General features: G+C 40.3%; 1 protein-coding gene across 1 annotated transcript; it reads left to right on the top strand.

Annotated features, from left to right (window-relative positions):
• Positions 1-209: 209 nt before the first annotated feature.
• LOC128071416 (probable arginine--tRNA ligase, mitochondrial) lies at positions 210-8,779 on the top strand. The gene is made up of 10 exons (XM_052664288.1): positions 210-214; positions 1,330-1,390; positions 3,056-3,132; positions 3,793-3,917; positions 4,722-4,789; positions 4,876-4,985; positions 5,440-5,535; positions 6,485-6,559; positions 8,111-8,174; positions 8,640-8,779. Exons 1-10 carry the CDS (start codon positions 210-212, stop codon positions 8,724-8,726), a joined length of 768 nt encoding a protein of 255 aa, XP_052520248.1. The 3' UTR covers positions 8,727-8,779.
• Positions 8,780-9,991: the final 1,212 nt, after the last annotated feature.

The raw sequence follows: 9,991 nt of genomic DNA, 5'->3' as shown, positions 1-9,991 counted from the left end.
AGTGTTTTACAACCATCTTTTGTTATAACCCTTCTCAAGAGCTTTTTTAGCCATATTTTTCTTTGTGCCCACCCTCATGAAATTTTAATACCACATATTTGTCTAGATTATATACATATGTGTTTTATACACATGTAAGATTTTTTTTTGGCCCCGCACAAGACAGTTGTTGCCTCCATTCAGGATGCATGCTCTGTTTTATCAGGAGCATGAGGTGAGTACAGATGACATATTGATGACTCAACATTTCGAAAGACCTAGGAACTTTAAAAATTCTTCCAGCGTCATGTAGTGTGAAGCAAAAATATCTTTAATTTTTTTTCTTGTGATGAGAACTGTTAGGATTTACTCTCTTAACAACTTCATTATGTAAGATATGGCAGTGTGAATTTATCATTTTGTACATTATATCCCTAGTTCTTAGATTTATCTTTTACCTATGAGTTTATACCTTTTGACTACCATTACCCAATTCTACCCCCCAATCCCTTCCCTCTGAAATTCTACAAATCTGATCTCTTTTTCTGTGATTTTGTTTTTTAATTATAATTGACCTACTACACTGTTAGTTCCCAGTTCACAGCAGTGTAAGTGATTTTGTTTTCCTATATATTCAAAATGATCACCATGGTAAGTCTAGGTACAGTATGTCACCATACAAGGTATTACTTAGTTATTGACTGTATTCCCCATAAGGTAATTAAAATAATTTTGAAGTTCAATATTTAAATAATGTTTACTTAAAATTTCATAGTTTATTGGTTTGTTACTTTTAATATTTCATACTGTGTGCAAACTGGATACTTAACCAGAGATAAAGTAGAATTTTAGTCAAAGAATTTATGGTATTTTTCAGATATTTTAGAAAATATTGCTTATGAGTGATCCAAGGCTTTGGAAGAGTAGCTAGAAGATACCTGTTCAGGTGTTGTATTACCTATGCTTTAAATATGTTCTTTAGGAAAGCATATTGCAGAAAAGTGACAGGAAGGCGATTCTTTCCAGTAAAAGCTTAACAAATCATAAAGCGTTTACCTAGAAACACTTTGCCTAGAGCTATTTAGTTATTATTACTACTTGTTCCAGAGCTTTTATTTATTTTTGATCTTTTCACAGCACTTCCATAATTCTTTTCCCAAAGCTGATTGTGTTATTAATTGCTTTGTAGCTAAGCATGGTATTGGGATTATAGAAGCATGGGTACTGTACCTGAGGCTGAGGAGTAACAGTAGCTCTTAATTAGAAAAGTTTCATTACTGTTAAATAGGTGAAACAAATCATTACCCAGATCTGCATAGTAAGTTAATCTATGGCCTTTTTTTTTTTCAGAGATCTTGCAGCTGCTATAGATAGAATGGAAAAGTATAATTTTGATAAAATGATCTATGTGGTAAGTAATCACAGTAAAAAAAACAAGAGGTTATGATGCCTGCCTCATGAAAAGTGCAAAGATAGAAACTGAAAGCCTTGTTGAAAAACTATGCAAAAATAATTTGTCAAACTATAGAAAGAATTCAGTGGTAAGTGTGTTTATGGTGGCAACCACTATGTTTAAAAAAAAACTTTAAAAATGAAAGAGTTCACATTGCTTCATATTAAAAGAAAATTACACAAAAGAATGGTTATGTGTAATGAATATATATGTGTCATAATGCATTTTTTAAAAAAAACTTTTTACTTTAAATATTTTAGGACTCACAAGTTTCAGAATAGTACAGTTTCCATATTACCTTCCGGAGAAGGCAGTGGCACCCCACTCCAGTACTCTTGCCTGAAAATCCCATGGACAGAGGAGCCTGGTAGGCTGTAGTTCACAGGGTCACTAAGAGTCGGACACGACTGAGCAGCTTCACTTTCATACATTGGAGAAGGAAATGGCAACCCACTCCGGTGTTCTTGCCTGGAGAATCCCAGGGACGGGGGAGCCTGGTGGGCTGCTGTCTATGGGGTCACACACAGTCAGACATGACTGAAGCAACTTAGCAGCAGCAGCAGCATATTACCTTCAGTCTTCCTCAAAGATAATATCTTATATAACAATGATACTTTGTTGATACCAGGAAACTAACATTGGTAGAGACCCTAATTAAATTTCAGCAATATTTACAGACACTTATGTTAGGGCCTGGTTTGTGGAAGGATGGGGGGATGGTTGTGAAATTTTATCACATGTATGTTCGGGTAACCTTCACCACATTCATGATACAGAACTGTGCCATCACAAAACAACTTCTTTCATGGCAACCACTTAGTAATCGTGCCTTCCCCCGACCCTCACCCCTGGCAGCCACTGCCCTGTTCTTCATAATACAGTTTTGTCACTTTGAGAATGTTCTATAAATGGATTCACACTAGGTAACCTTTTGAGATTGGCTCTTTTCACTCAGTATAATGAATGCCCTTGAGATCCACCCAAACTCTTGCATATGTCAGTGGTTTGTTCCTTTTATGCTGAGTAATATTCTGGTCTCCTCTTCCCTTCCTTTCTTTCCATGTGAAACCTTCGTTTCTCCTAAGGGGGAGAAATTGCTATTAAATGTCTTTTTAGTGCTTAGTTCTGGCCTTCTTGGAGATAAAGGTCACAATAGCTGAGAAAGGAGTAATTTAGGTAGAATACTCAGTGGAGTGCTGCAGCTCTTCCTGCTCTTGTAGAGCACTCTGCTTAGACATTCTTCCAGTGACATCCTCCTTGTATGTTTATTTAAAACTGATCCACTGATAATGACTCTAGACTGTCAAAACTCAAATATTTTAATATTATTTATGTCCAACGTATTTTAGATTTAATGGGCTTCCCTGGTGACTCAGTCATAAAGAATCCACCTGCCAATGCCAGAGACATGGGTTTGATCCCTTAGGTCTGGAAGATCAACTGGAGAAGGAAATGGCAACCTACTCCAGTATTCTTGCCTGGGAAATCCCATGGACAGAAGACCATAGTAGGCTACAGTTCATGGGGCCGCAAAGAGTTGGACACAACTTAGCAGCTAAACAACAACACTGTAGATTTAACTTATCACTGTTCTTTGACTTAAATACACTTTTTTTTCTCAAGACAGATAAAGGGCAAAAAAAGCATTTTCAGCAAGTGTTCCAGATGCTGCAGATTATGGGATATGACTGGGCAGAAAGGTACAGTCTGCGTGATTCTTTTTTTTTTTTTTATTATACAAAATTAATTTCTTTAATTTGACGAACATTTTTTTTTTGAGTTCTACTTTTTTTTAATATAGATTTATTTATTTTAATTGGAGGCTGATTACTTTATAATATTGTATTGGTTTTGCCATACATCAACATGAATCCGCCACGTGATTCTAAATTGCCTTCTCAAAAGCATTCAACTGTTGCTAGGTCAGCCATATCCAAAAATGTACCAAGTTGTTAAAGATTTTCATTCAAACTTTACTTTTTTGTTTCAAGCTGTTAGTGTGGAAAAACACTTGTTCTTTGCACTTAGTTTTACATGGTTAATTAAATTTCTATCATCTAAACATTTAATAAATGGTTTTATTAGATAACTGCTCTCAATGGTTTGATTTTCAGAATGCTTAATTCCCATCTCCTTTTTTCATAAAAGCAACTAACAATCTAATCATATCCTGTGACTATGAAATGAGGTTGTGTGTTTAACGTCTTCTGTGGCACACAACACATCACAGCATGTTTCACTTTTTATTGATTACAGGAGTTAAAAGTTCAAACTGTTCTCTGTAAGTGTCTTGTTACACACTTTGATCAGCAGCTCCTTTTCAGTTTTCAGTGAACTAAATGCCTGCTGCTCCATTTCAGGTGCCAGCACGTGCCCTTTGGCGTAGTGCAGGGAATGAAAACTCGGAGAGGAGATGTTACTTTTCTGGAAGATGTTCTAAATGAGATTCGATTGAGGATGCTACAGAACATGGCTTCTATTAAGAGTAAATTCATTGTTTTGTTACAGGCATAACTCACGTCCACTCTTATGTTTTGCTGGACTTCTTGTGCAGTGTGATTTATTCTGACCATCCTTCTTGGAACTTTCACTAACCTTGTCAAAAATAGCTTCACTAATTCAGGGTGCTAGGGTTTGGTGCTTGCTACTTGGCTGTGGCTTGGTCCAGTAATGTGAATCGATACACCCTGAGCCTCTTTGCCCAGGCAGCTCCAGCATCGTCACTCCACAGCTGGAGTGGTTATGCAGAGTCCCTGTATTCCATAATTGAAGCAAGTCACAAGTCCTCATGGCTTTGTGTAAGCTTCACCTTTGGAAAAAGAAGTAACAGAAGTAAAGAAGTCTAATGTCTTACATGGGATATTTGTAAGAAAAATCATGTCTCTTCCCTTTTAAAGAAGGCTTGGGAAACATCATTAGCAAAGTTAAGTCCGCCCAAATTAGGCAAGTAAAGTACCCACTGTGCACCTGTTTGTTCCTGATGCTGTCCACATATGTTTTGGCAGGTTTCCCCAGGTGGCATTAGTGGGAAAGAACCGCCTGCCAATATAAGAGACAGAGGTTTGATCCCTGGGTTGGGAAGATCCCCTGGAGAAGGGAATGGCCACCCACCCCAGTATTCTTGCCTGGAGAATCCCATGGACAGAGGAGCCTGGCAGGCTACAGTCACAGGGTCGCAAAGAGTTGAACACAACTGAAGCAACTTAGCACACACAGCACATCTCCACTTCAGTCCTGGGTTTTGTACAGTTTCACGCAAGGTGAAAGTAGCTACCTTTGTCTGTTTCAGCGACCAAAGAGCTGGAGAATCCCCAGGAGACAGCAGAGCAAGTGGGACTTGCAGCCCTCATCATTCAGGTCTGTGTAAACTGCTTCCTGGGAGGGAAAGCGTTTGATTTGGTGCTGTAACAACTCCTCACGCTGAAGATTTCCTGTCGTTTTAGGACTTCAGAGGTTTCCTGCTGTCTGACTATCAGTTCAGCTGGGATCGGGTTTTCCAGAGCCGCGGGGACACGGGAGTCTTCCTGCAGTACACACACGCCCGCCTCCACAGGTGACAAGGGGCTGCAGGGAAATACAGGATGGCTCTGGCCTTCTCAGGGTGAGGCCTGGGTGGAGTGATTCCAAGACCAAAGGCTCTGTTTTCTGCACTTCTCCAACATCTAACATTCAAAGCTAGGTGAAGTCCGGTGGACCTCCTGTTATATTTGCATCTTGAGGGGGTTTTTGAACATTTATTTATTGCACACCTATATAACAGTGCTTTTCTGTGTATTACCTTATTTAGCACTCAGAATAATCCCGCCAAGGAATATACTCCATTTTCAGATGAAGAAACAGATTTAGGAAAAATTGAGGCATTGAGTCAAATGATGTTAGCTTCCAAGTCTGGGACTAGGTTAAGGAGAGTGAGAGTATGCATGCTGGGATGATGTTCCTTACTTGCAATTATTCATACCACAGCTGACTTGCTTAATCCTTTGTTGTGTTTAAACTTTTGACAACAGTCTGGAAGAGACTTTTGGATGCGGTTATCTCAATGACTTCAACACTGCCTGCTTACAGGAGCCACAATCTGTTTCCATTCTCCAGCATCTTCTCAGGTATGGTGTCCTAACAAGATCCAGTCTGCTTCTGCCCCGTGAAGGGACTGTTGTCATTTGCTGACCACTGAGGTGAACAGGCCAGTGACTATAGACAGCACTTCTCCAAAGATGTGACCAAAAAGTGAGTGCCTACCCTTTGAGAGCAGACAGAGGGCATGCTCACGGCTAATCCTGAGGCTTTAAATACAGTATCACCATTAAATTAGCCCAGATGCCTAACATCCTTTAGATCAAAGTATGAGAACGTAAAGCCTAGTAAAAGCAAAAACTTTTAAGTTTCAGAAGCGATCATCTTCTCACCCTGTGATAAGTGGAGGAAAATCCCTGCCTTTGGGCACCTTCCCTGAGACCATAAGCCTTTCATTTGCCTCTTGGCTTCAGTGCAGCCTTAAATACACTGGGCGGGAGACCATACTTCTGAGCTCTCACCAGAATCATCAGTGAAGCCGTACTTGTCAGGAGAAACTGACTAATCTACGGAATATCTGGAAGAGATGTGGATGCTTGACAACAAGGGCATTTTCTCTGATTGCCACACAGTGGTCTGTGGTTCTTTCCTGGGAAGAGGGGTTAGTTTACTTACATTTATCTTACTTTTGAGGAAAAAATAAGCCAACCTGGTTTTCTTGGCAGTGAATAGCCTCTGCTCGATTATGTTCCTAAACATGGCTGGAGACTGTGTACATTTAACAGATATGATTTAAGTCCTTGCTTTAGGCTAGGCCTACAGGATTTCAAGATAATTTTAAAAGTACCTGCCATGGAGGAATTTGTAAGAAAGAAAAATATGCCTTCACCTTCAAATTTACACAAGGTTGTTTTTCATATGTCTAATACTGTTAATGATATCAAGTCAACCTTTCACCATCTTTGTCTTAGCATCTTAGCTGAGTGTAATACGTGCCCACCCTTCCCCTGCCAAACACTCCTCTCATATTTCTTTTAGGTTCGACGAGGTACTTTATAGGTCATCTCAAGACCTTCAGCCCAGGCACATTGTCAGCTACCTTCTAACTCTAAGGTACTTTATAAACTTGCTATTTTCAGGCATTAAGTGTTTGAGACCTGATATGACAAAGGACCTTTCTTTCTAAAGGTTTCCCATAGACAAATCCGTCAGCCTAAAAAATTACACACTTCAAGTTACAGGACTTCTTGCTTCATCTTTGCACGTTAGCAGTTAATGTTCATTCACTCAGTGATTGAAGGTCCCGTCACTATCGTCCAGTGAATGGGAACCAAATCATGGATGGTCACAGTAGAGTGCATGTTAGGACAGAGTGGACATGAGGGGCGAGGTTAGGGCTCGCAGCCTAGGCTCGAGGGATCAGAGGAGGGGAGTAGATGTGAGCCAGGAGAGACAAGGTGGCAGAGGAGGGAAGAGCCCAGAGCTGGGCAAGAACATGACACACTCAGGGAACTACAAACGCAGTTCTGGGAGAATGAGAAACACGCGCGGCCTTCTGAAGCGTTCCAGCTTATGTTCAGGACAGTGAGGCCCATAAACAAAGTTTTAAGCAGAGGCACAGGAAAGTCGGTCTGATAGAGGGTAGAGGATGAATTGGAAAGCAAACAGGTGACACTTTGATAGAAGTTTCGCAGTGGCTGTTTTAGAAACTCTGAATAGAGGTTGCGTCTTATAGCAACAAAGTTGTAGCTTCTCATAAAGCTATTTAAGAAAGGAAGTATTTGCTTTTACTCAAGGTTTATTGAAATCAGAGATTTACTGGGACTTTTTTCTTGATCATGCTTTTTACCAGGTTTATAGATTTTAGTTTTCTTTTAATTTTCACTTAGACATATAGAGATGAAGAAGCCAGAAAATCTTTATTGTCACTTAATCATTGAAACCAATGTCATAAGCATCATTTCTGTGGCACAGTATTCTTCTTGCTGCCGTAACCTAAACAGAAAAAATACTTTAAGAGTGGCCAGTGTGTGCAGAGTAGGTTGACAACTAGTCTTACGCCACCACCTCACTATACAGAGGAGACAGGCCAGGCAGTGTTACATCTCATCCTGAGGGATGCCTAAATAAAGGAAAGCTAATTATTAGAAAATAATCCCCTGTGCTTATAAAACAGTGAAATCATAACCTTGAAGAACAACAAACTTGTAATCATAATGCCACCCAGTATTATTAATAGTAGTGTTAGTTGCTCAGTCGTGTCTCTTTGTGACCCCATGGACTGTAGCCCACCAGGCTCCTCTGTCCTTGGGATTCTCCAGGCAAGAATACTGGAGTGGGTTGCCATGCCCTCCTCCAGGGGGTCTTCCCGATCCGGGGATCTTCCCTGGGCCTCCTGCATTGCAGATTCTTTACCGTCTGAGCCACCAGGGAAGCCCCAGTAGTAGAACCAGGACCAAAAGTCTAAGACCGGGGTTTCGTGTGTTTCACTTTGCCAGTTAGCGACAAGCAGTGAATTCAGTCTCATCTGTTCAGCTTTGGAAATCCCTTCAGTGGCTCTAGGCTTTGACTTGTCCAAATTGAAGGAGTGCGATTAGATGTCAAGCTTATATGTCACCCAGGAAACTCCCGCTGGTTCTGATCCTTTCTCTCTTGCTGTTTCAGTCACCTCGCTGCGGTGGCACACAGAACACTACACATCAGAAACAGTCCTCCTGAGGTGGCCGGGGTATGTCGTATCCAGTTTCTCACTGTCATCTCTAGCATCCGCAGACTGTTACTACTGACTCAGTCTTGTAAATGTTCCTAAAATAGCATCCTGTTGTCAGACTACAACAGTGTACTTATATACTCAGGCAGTAACTGGAATTAGGCTGTAACAATCAACATTTCTTTCCAACATACGACAAGACGTTTTCCTGCATCAGGTGATGGAGTGATGAGTTCCCCTCATCTGAAGCTGTACTTGACGGTGTTTCCGTCACTCCCATCCCAGCACCCTTGAGTACCAGTCTTCCTAAAACAAACTCTAGGAATTTGTCTTTTTTTGCTCACACCCAACCCTCAGGCACTGGAGAAATTTTTCCTACTTTAATTTAGAAGCATGTTAGAATTACTTCTAAAAGCAATTTTACTTACTCAGTTATAGTTAGTCTGTTACTGGCTTGACCTTTGATCATTCTTTATTTTGTAGGCCAGACTTCACCTTTTCAGAGCTGTCCGCTCAGTCTTAGCCAACGGAATGAAACTTCTTGGAATAACACCCGTATGTAGAATGTAATTTCTAATTAAATTGCTTTTAAAATACTAAATTCTAGTTATCTATTCTTATATGCCTTGCTATTTAGAATAGAATTGAAACTATTATTCTGTGTCAGAATCTATTTTATTGTCTATATTTTATTAAGTGATTTGTCAACTTATTAAATCTTTATCTTTTAAAAAAATCATCTGAGTTCCCTCATGGTCAATAAGTACTAAACAGACTTTGATAAAACTAAGTGAAGCCTTTTTAAAGTCACTTTGGTCTACTGGAGACAAAGGACTAGAGTTTAAACTCTGGCTTGAGGGTTTCTGTTCTTTAATAGAAGTATAGTTGATTTATAATATTACATTATTTTCAGGTGTACGTAGTGATTCACTATTTTTATAAATTACACTGTATTTAAAGTTAATACAAAATAATGACTGTATTTCCCTGTGCAACGCAACATATCTTTCCTCTTTACTTGTTTTATACATAGTAGTTTGTATCTCTTAAGCTCTACCCGTTTCGCTTCTCCCCACTTCCCAGTGGTGACCGCTGGTTTGTTCTCAGTATCTGTCTTTGTTGTATTCATTTGTTTTACTTCTAAGATTCCACATATAAGTGATAATAGGAGTATCTGTCTTTGTCTGACTTATTTCACTAAGCATAATAACTCTAGGCCCGTCCATATTGTTGAAAATGCCAAAAATGTCAAAATTTCATTTTTTTATGGCTAATATTCATGTATATACACATCTTCTGTTGCTGGATACTATGTTGCTTCCACATTTTTGCTATTACAAACAATGCTGCTGTGAATCTGGGGGTGGGGGTGGGGGGCATAGCTCTTGGGTGTTTTTGTTTTCTTTGGATATACCCAGGAGTAGAATTGCTGGATCATAGCTCTATTTTTAGTTTTTTGAGGAACCTCCATATGGTTTTCCAAAGTGGCTGCACCCATTTAGATTCCCACCAACAGGGGGAGGTAGTCCCTACTGTCTCTGAGCACAGGTGCACACACTCCACTCTAGTGGCACCTAGGCCTGCCCCGGCCCTCCTGTCCCACCAGCCCCCCGACCAGCCAAGGGGGCTGGCTGTGTCTGACCCAGGGCTGAGGTGCCCAGTATGTGTGTTGAACTGCTCACTCCCAGGATTCTCCACCCGTGTGATCTCCCTTCTTCTGAGTCCCCTCCCTGGGGCACCAGTCCCAAACTGCTGCTTCTCCTCCCTTCCTACTGATTCTGGATGTTTCTTACAACCTTGGTGTATAAGTCTTTCTGCCCATTTCCAGTTATTTC

This window comes from Budorcas taxicolor, unplaced genomic scaffold (assembly GCF_023091745.1).
Source record: "Budorcas taxicolor isolate Tak-1 unplaced genomic scaffold, Takin1.1 scaffold517, whole genome shotgun sequence".
Classification (NCBI taxonomy): domain Eukaryota; kingdom Metazoa; phylum Chordata; class Mammalia; order Artiodactyla; family Bovidae; genus Budorcas; species Budorcas taxicolor.
This window is presented reverse-complemented; position numbering and strand designations above follow the sequence as displayed.